The sequence below is a fragment of the Hesperophylax consimilis genome, chromosome 11, assembly GCF_061612785.1.
Source record: "Hesperophylax consimilis isolate HC1 chromosome 11, BYU_Hcon_1.0, whole genome shotgun sequence".
Lineage (NCBI taxonomy): Eukaryota > Metazoa > Arthropoda > Insecta > Trichoptera > Limnephilidae > Hesperophylax > Hesperophylax consimilis.
The window spans coordinates 16,584,443-16,598,489 of record NC_142846.1 but is presented as its reverse complement, the minus strand read 5'-3'; the positions used below and the strand labels follow the sequence as shown (position 1 = coordinate 16,598,489).

The 14,047-nt window shown below is 33.6% G+C and overlaps 1 protein-coding gene across 1 annotated transcript in view; it reads left to right on the top strand.

Moving 5' to 3' along the window:
* The window catches only part of LOC149419862 (free fatty acid receptor 4-like), a 48,288-nt gene that overhangs the window by 4,989 nt on the left and 29,252 nt on the right, over positions 1-14,047 (top strand). Inside the window, exon 2 of the mRNA XM_089637344.1 lies at positions 6,097-6,253. Within this exon, the coding sequence (XP_089493470.1) occupies positions 6,097-6,253 (157 nt within the window). The remainder of the gene's footprint in view (positions 1-6,096; positions 6,254-14,047) is intronic.

The following is a 14,047-nucleotide window of genomic DNA, read 5'->3' as shown; positions in this document are numbered from 1 at the left end:
TCCTAAAATTATAATATCCTGTGATTTTTTATGGGTTGGAGCTAGTATATAATAATGTCACTATAATTATTTAGAAATAATTTTGTAAGATACATTTCACAAAAAAAACAAGATTAGCTAAAAAGTATTTTGTAAGGTTACATGTCAACCTAATTCGTATTTCAAAGGAAATCGACACTTGGCTATAATATTGTATTATCATTTCACTTGTACCGGTTTCCTTTCAAACTTTACCACAAAAAACTGCTTTAGTTCAAGCACGATTATACCACTGCGCGTATAATATTATTGACAAAAAAACTTGTCTTATGATACATTTGATAAAATTATAAAAACCTTGCAGTATCCGCATTGAGAGGAAACGATTAATGTACCTATTTAAATTCATTGTTTCGTCATCTAATCAATACCAATTTCATGGTAATTTAATTCGCAATATTGAGAATCCAATTACATAAATAAATCTGCTTGAAAACTTTTCTGATTCATCTGCGTTTCGTGTTTTCGTAGAAAATGACGCTGTTTGACGAAATCTACCTAACATTGACACCGATTCGACGAGTCAATTAACATAGAAGTCATTATTATAAGATGTTATATGGGTAATTAGGTAATTATTGTTTTGTTTTGGTGTTTGATTATGATTAGCACGCCTTCGTAATCAACACTCGGAACATTAATTATTTCTGAGGAGGCCATTGAACTTTCTTGTAGTAGGTGGCGAAGGTTGAAAATTCGATAGTAATCATTATATATTCACTAGCACATACCAGTGAAAAATCACGGGATGGTCTTAATAAAGTCTGGACAAATCAGTTAAAATTTTAAAAAATCTCACTTTTTTGTTTGTTAAAATATTATCTTAGAGGTTGGTACTTTATCGTTTGTATAAATTGTTCACACAAACACGTTTCACAAAATTAAGGGCCTCCGTGATCGAAGAGTAACTGGCAAGCTGGAGGTCGCGGGTTCAAATCCCGGCGTGCGCAAGTAAATTATTTTTTATTAATTTGTGTTATATCACAAGTTCCTCATTAAAAAATAATATAACACGTTCCAGAATAGAAGATATTCTCAGTATCGCCCTGGCGTAAGACCACCATTCAGAATTGAAACATTACTTGAAATGGCTTTAGCCGTGTTTGGTGTAGAGATCTAAATAGCCAGGTACTTTCTCTTCCCCATATTCTTCCACTCTTCACTACCTTCAGCCTCGCAACATACCCCGATTGGAGATGCCATAGTCTCACTGGCTTCTGAAGGCTGTGAGCAGTTGGGACTCGTGTGTGGTTTCTCATAAATTAGTGATTTTGATAATGATGATTAGGATTATTTTTTTTATCAAGTAAAATTTCCATACGATTTTTTCCACACCCCCGTCCTATGATGATGTTTAATTAGGGTTTCTCTACACCCCCCTCCGTCCTATGATGATGTTTAATTAGGGTTTCTCTACACCCCCATCCCATGATGATGTTTAATTAGGGTTTCTCTACACCCCCCCCCGTCCCATGATGATGTTTAATTAGGGTTTCTCTACACCCCCGTCCTTTGATGTTGTTTAATTAGGGTTTCTCTACACCCCCCCCCCGTCCTATGATGATGTTTTTATCAGGGTTTCTTATAAATCCAATATCATCATCATCACTGCAATCCGATATCAAATTTGGCCTCCCCAAATGTTCCTGACTTAACTTACCCATCCCCTGCTCCAATTGTTTTCTATGCAGTCAATCCATCGCTTCTATTGGCACATTGGGACACCTTCTGAATCATTATGCTAGTTTCCTACCATGTTGCATTATTTTCACAATGCAAAATCATGACAGTCTTTGGAATGGTTTCTTTCTGATCTTTAATTCTTCGGATACCATTTTCTATTGAAGCTTTAGTCGAGAATTCTACTTGAAAACAACAATCGACACACAACTGGGTTTGCTAAAAAACAACGTTTTTAGATGTTATTTTATGTCGATGGTTAGATACTCTACTGTCGTACTAAATGATTAGTTACTGAACGCACTATCCTGTATTTTATCTTTTTTATTTTATTTCTTGTCGTATATTAAGAGTATGTACAATATGAATTATGTTTCTTCATATTTTATACTCTACCTACTATGTTAATTCTTCTCATGTACATTTCAACCTTACCTAATCTGGCAAAAATATTGCACCGAAATATTTATTGTAAATTCTTATCACAAACCTCAGAACAGGTTACACCTAGTGATATAGGTAATGTAAAGCATATGATTAAATTATGTAACATATTATGGAACTTAAACTTGTTGTTATTTTGTATGCAACTTAAAATTAATATTAAATGAAAAACACACTTAGCAATACTTCACTTTTAATTTTTAATTTGCTTCCTTCGAAAAAAAAATTAATTAATATTTCAATAAACGACGATTTATTGACACTGAAACTGAACAAACCGAATTAAAATTTAAAAAAATATATTCTGGCCCAAAAAAGGTTACAACATAGGTATACCTTGATTATAAAAATCTTTTTTAACCCCTAGAGCCTCAATCATTTTGCAATGTACTTCTCTTAGAGGATCTGTCAAAGTACAGATTCCACGAAAAATAAACCCGCCTGACATTCGATTCCAGATAAATTTGCTGTTTACTTGAAATAAAATACTCACCTTGAAAGCAGATAAAAAACTCTTTATGTTTTGAGTATTACAAATCAAAATGTGCAATAAAAAGAATATTTTTTTACGCTAACAAAGTTAATGTTTTTAAAATCGCTAACCGTTTTTTTTTATCGTGTAAATTGTAATACTACATTACACGAAACCGAAGGTATATAAAAGTTGTCTCAAAAACTTTTTTTGGTTTAGGTAAAAATATTTGTAAAAAAAATATAAAATCTTTACAAATATTTTTGAAGTGCTAAACATCGATTTATTTTTAAAGATTTGAGAATAATTTATAGTATTTTTTAATGCAAACTGAAAGCGCGGTATCCAATCTTTCTAAAACTGTGTAAATCATATTTCTCACCGTAATACAAAATGAGATAGCGTAACTTTTATGAGATCGTGTCAAGCTGGGAGGTATACCTTTCAAAAAGACCAGAAAGGTTTGTTGTGTTCTGTGACGAATATTTCCCAAAATTTCCATTGGGGTTAAACCATAGCGTAAGATTACCCCCGTATTGCCCTGGTGAGAGACAGTTATTTAAAAACAAAAACTATTGTTATTTTTTAATGATAAACTAATGTTTATAAGAAAAGGTTTTATGCATAGCATAAAGGATAACAAATAATCATAAGCAATAATTAGTCGCATGAAATATCAATATAAATTGACAATATCTCCCGAGCAAAAATACCGAATTGAAACAGTGCCTTCTGATGTCCGGTCAGGTGCTCTGAAACCACTGAGTATGTCGGATTATTTCTAACCCACCAAATGATTCAATATATACTAGTAACTCAATCAAAAATTACTGCTTATTATATGTTTTCCAAATTTTTGTAGGAAAGGATTTTTGTAGAAAGGATGGCGTTAGTGCTAAATTTCTCACTAGATGGCATCAAGACATATTATATCTTCATTTATTGGTGAAATATTTTTGACCTTGTCAAATATTATTATTTTTAATGGTAAACTAATTTGCAAGACAAGGTTTTATGCATAGCATAAGGGATAACAAATAATTATAAGCAATAATTAGCCGCCTGAAATATCAATACAAATTGAAAATATCTCCCGAGTAAAAAAACTATTAATTTTTTCATGTCTAGCTCCACCCACCCTTAGAAATTGGCACTCTTGTATTACTACAATAAACTTAAACGGTCCAATTCCCACGCACTAGGAACTAGTGAATTCGCATAATTATATGATTAGATAATGTGCGGTAGACAATATTTAATATTTCAATGTAAAAGTGTCGCTGTCCCATCAAACTTGGCACATGGCATGTTCAATTCCACGCAACACAATGAATTCATAACGATATACGGTGTCCGGAAACTCGTAGCACAAGCGAGAAACTTGTGAATCTACATCAGAGGAACCCAACCTTATCTATCTCACCGCCCACTTTCCAATTATATTTTTCTTCAACTCCCTCCACAATTATTAAACAATATTATGAAAATGAAAAACAACACCGTTCATAAATTAATATCTAATCTCTATTTAAATGGTTTACAATTTTAAAGATATATATTCAATTTTAAATTTACAAGATCCTTGCAATGGTCTACTTACGACTTATTTGAATTTGGAAAAGCATTTTTTTAAATTCCTCTGACAACAATTTCAGTCGTTTACCGCCCCCTTGTAGCCTTTTAATTCGTTCACCGCCCCCCCCTATTTGCCCTCGAGGCATACATCGCCCCCTGATCTCACCAACGCTCCCAGGGGAACAATATACCAACGTTGGGAATCATTGATCTACATCACAAGTGGAGTCAATTTAGTGGTAAATATTTTATATTTATTTAAGCTTTCACATTTGAAAAGAATCGATCACTAGGGGTTTAATATCAGTTGTGTATTGTCTTTTAAAGGCGTCGTAGCGTAGATCTGGTTCCAAATGTTTTTTTCTAATCCTTTAGTTTGACGAAAAAAACGGAAATACACCGAAAAATGATCGATGCATTTCCGATCGAAAAATGAATAAATGATCGAAAAAAAAAATTGGTTCTCTGTGATGATGAAAATTCACCCGTTTGCCGCACTACGAGTTTCCGCACACCGTGCATAGCAACTAGTCACCCCGACTAAGGAAACTTTCTATCTACATTATTCATACCAAACGTATGAATATATAGTATATTTAAAAAAAATATATAATCTTTGAAATGTGTTATGTTGGTAAAGCATGCATAAAAAATATGTTTAGAACGGTAAATGGTAGACCCGCCCAAAACTGCGACAAAATATTAGCGCCGTCAAATAATCCTACTTTTTAGTATCCGTTTTACTTTGTGGTTGTAATAGATTAATTTTTTTGATTAAATACCTTATAAGAATCCCAATTGCTCCCAACCGTTTGGAGCCAGTGAGGATACGGCGTCCCGATTGGGATTTGGAAGTGAAGCTGAAGGTAGTGTGGAGGGAGAAGAGATCAGAAAGAGGAGGTTGGAAGTGGCTATTCTGATCTTGTCACTAAACACGGCTAAAGCCATTCAGAATGGTGGTGGTCTTTCTCCGGGTCGATTCTAGCAAATATACTTATTAATATAATTAATTGTGGAACAACGTACGGGTAGATTCATTAAATTAAATTACTTACACACGCTGGGATTCGTAGTCGAGAGCATTGATTCTGGAGTTAAACGATCAATCGTTTTCGTATGCGCCGTCTTCGAGTGAAAAACTACTAGTCGTCGCGACTAACTTTTTCGAATGTTTCAATTTTACGTATTCTTGAGCGTCGAACCGTCGAAGTTGGTAGAAGAGATGATTATATTGGCACCCCTGTGAATATTGTCTATGTTCCTGATGTTTTTGGGATTTCTATGGTGTGACTGTCAAACAGACAACAGTTATTCGTTATTCAAAACAGAAATGGCTGCGGGACATATTACAAATTGCCAAAAGCAACTCTTAATTGAGCTTGTAAGCTCCGATAAAGACTTAGTAAGTGGGAAATTTTCACCCACTTTTACATTTGCGGAATCCGCGCGGTAAAACAAAAATTGACAGCTAGACTAGATTTTGACAGCCAATTCCATAGAAACGCCAACAACCTACCACTCGCTGCCCTGTTTCTACTGGTTATACCCAGTAGTTGTTGTGTGGAATGACTTTTGACGTTTGGCATCGAAGTATGTACCTTCGACCAATTTCGGAATAGCAACGACGACCAACGTACGTAATTTCGACGGCGATTACGAGCGCCCTCGATTCAGGAATAGAGCCCCAGGAAAGCCGTTTATTGTGTTTGTACTTTATAATGAAAAAAAATCTCAAATGCATGGGATTAAACTTGAAAAAAAGCATGTAATTGTGTAATATAAATCCTCCATATGTAAAGTTGCAAATTAAAATGTATTTTTTAGTGATTTCCTAACATTAAACGCTCCTACCTAATCTCTAATTTATTTCTTATTATTCCCCACAGGAGGAAAGAAATCCAAACGGTGACTAACTGCTTTATAGTGAACCTGGCTTTTGCTGATTTGGTATTCGTTTTGGGGATTCCACTCATAATCGCAGCCAGGGTATCACCTCAATGGAACCTCGGAGAAGTCGCCTGCAAAATACTACCCTATTCACAGGTAATTAATTTTGACATCCATATATAAAATTAAGTCTGCGTAAGATTGTGCTCGCAAAACTCGAAAAATAGGCGACCATTATCGCTAATTTGTTTTATTTTTATAAGTGCTAGGAGTGTTTAAAAAGTAATTTGAACGTTAAAAGAAGTCGGGGATGCTCTAAGAATACAAAAGGCGTCATCAGACTCTAATAACGGGCGTTCGCTCGACACTCACATTTTAATTATTTCTGATGAACGTATTACTAAAATCTCATATGTTCCTAGAGGGATCACTATGGATATAAGTTATTTATATTTAAGATTAGTAAAAACAGGACCTTACCATCAATATATTTTATGTAAAACGGTTTGAACATTTTATTACACGTTTTTAAACTATAAAATTAAAAGTAAGCACCAGATTTTATTTTTTTAGACGATGAATTAATAAAATTCCATGGATCTCTCTAGAAACATTTGAGATTTTAGTAAAACGTTCATAAGAAATAATTTAAATAAACCTCACGGAAAGATCGATTTTCTAGGCCTGCTAGTGCTAAGTCGACCGTAGGTCCATCCATTACGCCGGGCCACACGATGAATATTGTTTTTACAGGACATCTTTACTTATGTCGTTAAGATTCCCACTTTATTTTAGAGATTTGATAGGGCAAATTCAACTGTAGGTCTGTTCAATACACCAGGGTCGCGCGTCGCTTATTTTTGTGCACGACTGCTTCACTTACGTCGTTAAGATTCTGGCTTTATTTTAGCGTATATTCTCGTCTTAACGCAATAGCTCTGCATCGGAATGAGATACGGAGTCGATTTAAAGTTGATCCAACGTAGTTGTTTAACCGTAACGTTGTGGTATACAGTAGTGAAAAAGGTAAGGTAGTAAGGTCTCCGAGGGGGCGGTTCACTTTATACATCGAATCATACTTACACTGCATTCAAAAAATAACAAAAGATTTAACTATAAAAAAAATACATATAAGTTAAATAGTAAAAAATATACCTTTAAAATGTATATTTAAAAAAATAATTTAGAGGGTGCCGAAGTCTAGATTAAAAACAAAAGTCACCTCTTTAACAGGCCTGGACAAATTGCTAAAATCCAATGATAAAAATAACACGCAAAGTCAATAATTTCAATATTGAGGAAAAAGTACAATTTTTGCTTACGGTACGAAAGGGTTAAATCGGCAACATTTTTTAAATCTCATTGTTTTGCTGCATAAACCATATCAATACCTTACAATGATTTTTAAAACTTTGTGAATATATTCCAATTTTTACTTACGGTACGAAAGGTTTACATCGGCAATATTTTTTGAATCTCAATGTTTCTACTACATAAATTAAAACAATAACATACAATTGACCGGTCGGTGGCTGAGTTGGCATCGCGTTTAGGTACCGCCCAGGCGTCGTGCGTTCAATTCCTCGGCTGGCTAAGTCCTCCATCACGACACAAGCAACATTTTCCGCTTACTGTGGTAGTAGTAGGAGATTTTAAAATATTGTCAGGCTATTCGTAATCCGGGAATGTTTGCCTTTCTTAAAAATAAAAATGATACAGAAAACTTCTTGAATATATTCCAATTTTCATTATTTGTAATTCAAATGTCATTATTTGTACTTCATAAACCAATACATCACCTTACAATAATTATATTCAACGGATAGGAAAACCACTGCATTTTTAAGTGGTTAATTCATGTTTGTTATCGACATGTACAGCCAATAAAGAGCTCGCGGGGTTATTTATTTACCGTTTACACGTTTAATGTTATTATTATAATTATCCACGTATTCCAACATAATGTGGGCACAAGTCGCATGATTTTTCCTGTCTTGGAAAATATGTACCTTTATATTTAACACATTTTTCCTGTTATAAAGTCATATCGGTTGCAAACAAAATTACTGGATCATCCATTCGACCCACCAGATATGATCGATTATTTTAATTATCACCGAAGTGTAGTTATTTATAGATAAATGACATGAAATAAAGTACCCAATAAGGCCACGAAGTATTAATCGCATAAGAAGATCAATAATTAAAGTGATCTTATTATATTTTAGTACTTCCTGCTTTCCTGATCAAAGATATCCTACAGGTCCGTATCAAAGCTAATCCAGCGATATTATTATTATTAATATAGTTTATATTAACAATTGACAGTGTGGGAACTTGTTATAAATACAATAGAAAGTATACAGGTTCGTAACCTACTATCGAACAACGTCCATTGTTGAAAAAGTGTTGATTATTGCAAATTTTCAACTAATGATATGAAATATTGCATTACTAATCTGTTGCAAAACGAGATATAACTATGCGACCTTTGGTTAATTAACCATGAGAGAGTTAATAATTGTTACTTAATATAAGTAATTAAGTAAGTGGGCACGTTTCACGCTATTTATCAATAACAACTTTCACTTTAATCGTGAAATGTTTGACAACGCAACTTGGCGTGATGTGTCAAATTACGGATTAACCCTTTTATGAAATTTTGTAAATACCTACGTAGCCAATATCCAGAAAGTGCGCAGGTGTAATACTTCGTACGTTATATTAACAGGAATGATTACAAAAAAGAGTAATAATTATTTTTATCTGAAATTATGGAGCCTGGATAGATCATCAAAAGGATCTATCCAGAGAAATATGACATTCATGATGTTTTAATAGAAAGCTACAAGCCAAAAATGTGTATGTTTTTAATATAGGTAATAAGAATAGAAATCGTTTAGCAAAAGGAGTTAAGAAACGCTCGATTTCAAGCGCAAAAGCCGCTTTTATTTATTTTGTGAATAGTTTTATTAGAAATGAAAAAATAACTTTGATTAACATCAAGGGTCACATATTGTAGATATAATATTGTTTTTTTAAAGTTTGTTTCTTAAATTCGTTTATACATTCCTAATTAAAAAAAAAATACATTTTTAGTAGCTAATACCTACACGATCATATTTTAAGTTTAAAGTAACAATTTTTTTTTGTAATTCTGCTCAACGGTAACGATCAAAAAAGCTTCAACACATCGAAATCATTTTCTGGTATTCATAATGTTAACCGATTCGTGGTAAAAAATAATCGAAAATTGAACTTTAAGCTTCGCATTTGCTCGATTGGCTTCTCGTCTTGTGGAGATGACATGTTCTCTGAAAGAGTGGGATTGTTACTCCATGAATATTTTCGACGCGCTGCAGTACTGAGGGAGTCCGTACGTATTGACTTGCAGTTGATATGCAGATTGTTGTGGTGCTCCATAATATTACACACATATGTAAGAACACACATAGGGGACCCGACATAAGTAAGTGTTTAGTTTAATGGTGAGTTCCCACCTAAGTAATTTGGTGATATATATAATGTTGCATGTTTAACCTTCTCTTTAATATAATTTCTTGAAAATATATAACGAAGAATTTGGGACACTGATCTTCGTATTTTGAGTGAAGTCTGCCTCTGGTCGATATAGCGGATGCTGGAAAGAACTAAGGCTCAATTAGTGCCAATTTTCTTCCAAACCGGTAACAACCATCCAACTAACTTCCTGCGTCATTTGAAGTCGTGATTGGGTAGGATTGGCTTTAGTCGACTGTGATGAGTACATTAAATCATCGGTTTTACGAATAAGTGGGTATCACAAAAGATTTTATAAATTAATTAATGTGTTCATTATTGCTTTACCTGTCAGTTTAGATAAAATTTTGGAGATTGTAAAAAAAACATGAATCGACCAGATATCGTAGTGATTTGGTTTTGGGGTATTGTGCCGTGTTGCGCTACCTCCTTCTTTAGCCAACGTTTCGGACAGCATTGCAGTGTCCATCAACAAAAACAAATCACTATAATACTTTTCGACGTGAAAATATCAAATCATACCGAACCAGATATCAATCACATGTTTCCATTATTTGATTAATTTTTGTTTAATTAATTAATAATTTAAAAAAATAAACAGTATATTTGTGGCACGTTTCAGAGTAGAAGATATTCTCAGTATTGCCCTTGTGTAAGAAAACCATTCGGAATCGAATCTTTCCTTGAAATGACTTTAGAGATGTTTGATGACTAGTCAGGTACTTCCCCACCTTCCCCACTACCTTCAGCCTCACAACATACCACAATTGGGGATGCCATAGTCTCACTGGCTCCAGACGGATTGGAGCAGTTGATACACCTGGGCAGTATTCACATTGAAAAGTGAAAAAAGGCTCCAAAAGAAAAACTTTTTTATTAGTATACAGGGTGTCCAGGGTGACATGATAATAAAAGTTTAAAAAAAAACAAACAACTATTCCAACAAATAACAAAGTCTTACGTTTTAATGTGGTTTTTAGGTATTTTTTTTAATCGTTTGTATGGCAAAATAAATATTCTTCCATTAAAAAATATTTTTTTAATAGGAAAATAAGCAATGAAACTTTTTTTATCTTTTTTACTTCTACTATAATGTAGAATCAGCTCCCGAAGTTTGTACACTGTACCCCCGGGCACCCTATATATATATATATATATATATATATATATATATATAAAACCTTAACCATAACATATATATATATATATATATATATATATCCCGCTACATTTGTTGCGTCCGACCCCTAAAAACTCCATAGCATTGTAGCGTCCACCGACTTACAGCGTCCGATATACGGACGCTGCAATGTTTTGACGTCAAAATTGGCCAGAACGATGCTTACCCCATGTAGAATCGTATGGCAAAAAATTTTGTGGAGGCAAAAAATCTCTCGGAATGTCTGGAAACGAATATTGAACGTTTGACATTTTGCCGACAGGTTCGCTACACAATGTATATATCGAGCAGTGTATGTTTTTATTCATTTCTACGATCTTGCCGCGTCCACGAAGTAATATAATTTTCGATACATAACGACGATCTTGCTGCGTCTACGCATTACGTCGATAGTATTGCGTCCTCGAGACCGATTACGAGTAGATATTATTTTATATACATTTCGACGGTCGTACTGCATCCACACATTACGTCGATAGTATTGCGTCCCCATGGCCGTTCGCGAGTAGATATTATTTTGAATACATTACGATAGTCTTGCTGCGTCCACGCATTACGTCGATAGTACTGCGTCCTCGTAGCCGCTCATGAGAATATACTATTTTTAACACATAATGACAATCGTGCTGCTTCCATGCATCACGTCGATAGTATTGCGTCCCAGTGAACGATCACGAGTAGATATTATTTTGAATATACGACGACGGTCGAAATAATTTTCAATACATAACGACGATCGTACTGCGTCTACGCATTACGTCGATAGTATTGCGTCGATAGTATTGCGTCCTCGAAACCGATTACGAGTAGATATTATTTAATATACATAACGACGGTCGTGCTGCATCCACGCATTACTTTGATAGTATTGCGTCCCCATGGCCGATCACGCTGAAATATTATTATGATTATGAGATTTGTCAACATTGGGTTAATTTACAACGATGCCGCTTGACGTTCAGAACTAAGAAGCGTTCTGCGTGTTTTTTAATGCATAACGACGATCGTGCTGCGTCCACGCATTACTTCGATAGTACTGCGTCCCCGTGGCCATTCGCGAGTACATTGTTGTATATTATTTGAGCGTTTGGTTGGGTAAATCATCAGATTTTGCAACATTGGGTTAATTTACAACGATGCCGCTTGATGCTCAGAACTAAGAAGCATCCTGCGTGGTTTTTAATGCATAACGACGATCGTGCTGCGTCTACGCATTACGTTGGTAGTATTGCGTCCGTTCACGAATAGATATTATTTTTAATACATATCGATGGTAGTGCTCTATATCCACGCATTACATCGATAGTATTGCGTACCCGTGGCCGATCTAGATTAGGTATTATTTTTAATTAATGAAGACAATATTAGCGAAATTCAATCGAACATCTGAAACGGAAAAATCTGAAAAAGGCACTGTCACATTTGGGACTCGAACCCAGGACCTTTGGGTTTCCGAGCCGTGACCCTACCAACTGAGATAATGTGTCCCTATCTGATTCGGTCATATTTACTGTAATATACTTCGACTAAGAATTACCAACAGAGTGGAAGTTACTCCCAGTATCGCCCTGGTGTAAGACCACCATTCAGAATTGAAACGTTGCTCCAAGTGGCTTTAGCCGTGTTTAGTAACTAGATCTGAATAGCCAGGTACTTCCCCACCTTTCTCTTCCCCATCTCTTCCCCTTCAATATACCCCAATTGGGGATGCCATAGTCTCACTAGCTCCAGACGGGAGCAGTTGGGACTCTTGTGAGATATTCACTATAAAAATAAAACATACTTAATCTTAATTTTCTTAACGCATATTTTTATTGGCTGCTATCTTTATGTATCATTGCAGGATTCAACTCGAACTAAATGCTATCTGGATAGTGTCTTGGATACATTTATCAATTTTTAATTAATATGCAACACCTATTGACTTTTCTTCATGTCTAGGATGATTATTATTTTATATTATATCTCTACACTATGTTTTCAAAACTCGTATGAGCGGAGTTTACACAAACACACTATTTTATATTGAAATCATTATCGAACGAAGAACGAAACAATATTGTTTTTTGAAGAACATTCGGTGGTAGCGAAACCCGGTCGAAAAAAAATATAAAAAATAAAAGTGTGGTTTACAAAGTTATTGTTAAATTATTATTTAATTGCAAAGAAAATCGATTTAAAATTCTCTTATACCACCTCATAACTTTTCTTATTGTTTCATATTATTTATTTTATTTCAGAGAAATCAACAGTATACAATGTGGTTCATTAATACATGTGTAATTTACCTAACTAAGAAACCAATTACAGATTTCCTCAATATACTATTCTATTATGTATATAAAAATTTAAACACTATACTTACAAGAACTAAAAAATACTAAATTTATCGAAGAAAACAAACACTTTGTAGCTTGATATTATACAAAATGAAACAAATACTTTGTTTTAAAAGACTTTATTTAATTCATATTTCGTTGACCGGTTTGGATTGAACACAAATATTGTGATAAATAAATATAAAGTGATTTAAAACAAAGTACGGTTTTATCTTGTAAAAAATATAACGTTATTCAAGAGGGAGCTTATTATAACATGAGGTTATTATAACATAATATATGTCATTAGTCATTACATAATATAATTACATATTATGCAGTTTGGTACACGTTTAATACATTTTAAATTGAGTTTTTAAATTTATTTTGGTTACATTGAAGATAGAATCAGAGAGAATGTTATTATACATAGGTATGTTGAACATATTATTCTAAGACAAGCATTTTTATTTGAATTGGTTTTACAGTGTTTTTCTTTAAATAGATTACATGAGCGTGTGTACCGTGTAGGTACTTTCAAATCAATGCTGTTTAATAAACTCCACATATTATGTTTCTGCGTATCATTTCTTGGTATTATTTATATCGAACCTGTTTTTATTACTTTTATTATATTTTCTTGTAAGGTTATTAAGAGTTTTTGTAATAATATTTGCAATATAAATATATGTAAAAATATATAGTTGTCCTCTCCTAAGCACAAGCATCTGATTTAACAGAAAAGTTATTGAAATATTACATAATATTATGTAGTAAATATTCTAACTCTAAAGATGTTAAGAAATAGATGTTAAAAAAAATAAAAAAATATTTTTATTTTTAACTTAATGATAGTAATAAGTTTAACTCATTTATTAAAATATTACAATTTGAGGTTGAACTAATTAAGTTAAATATAAAAACAGATATTAT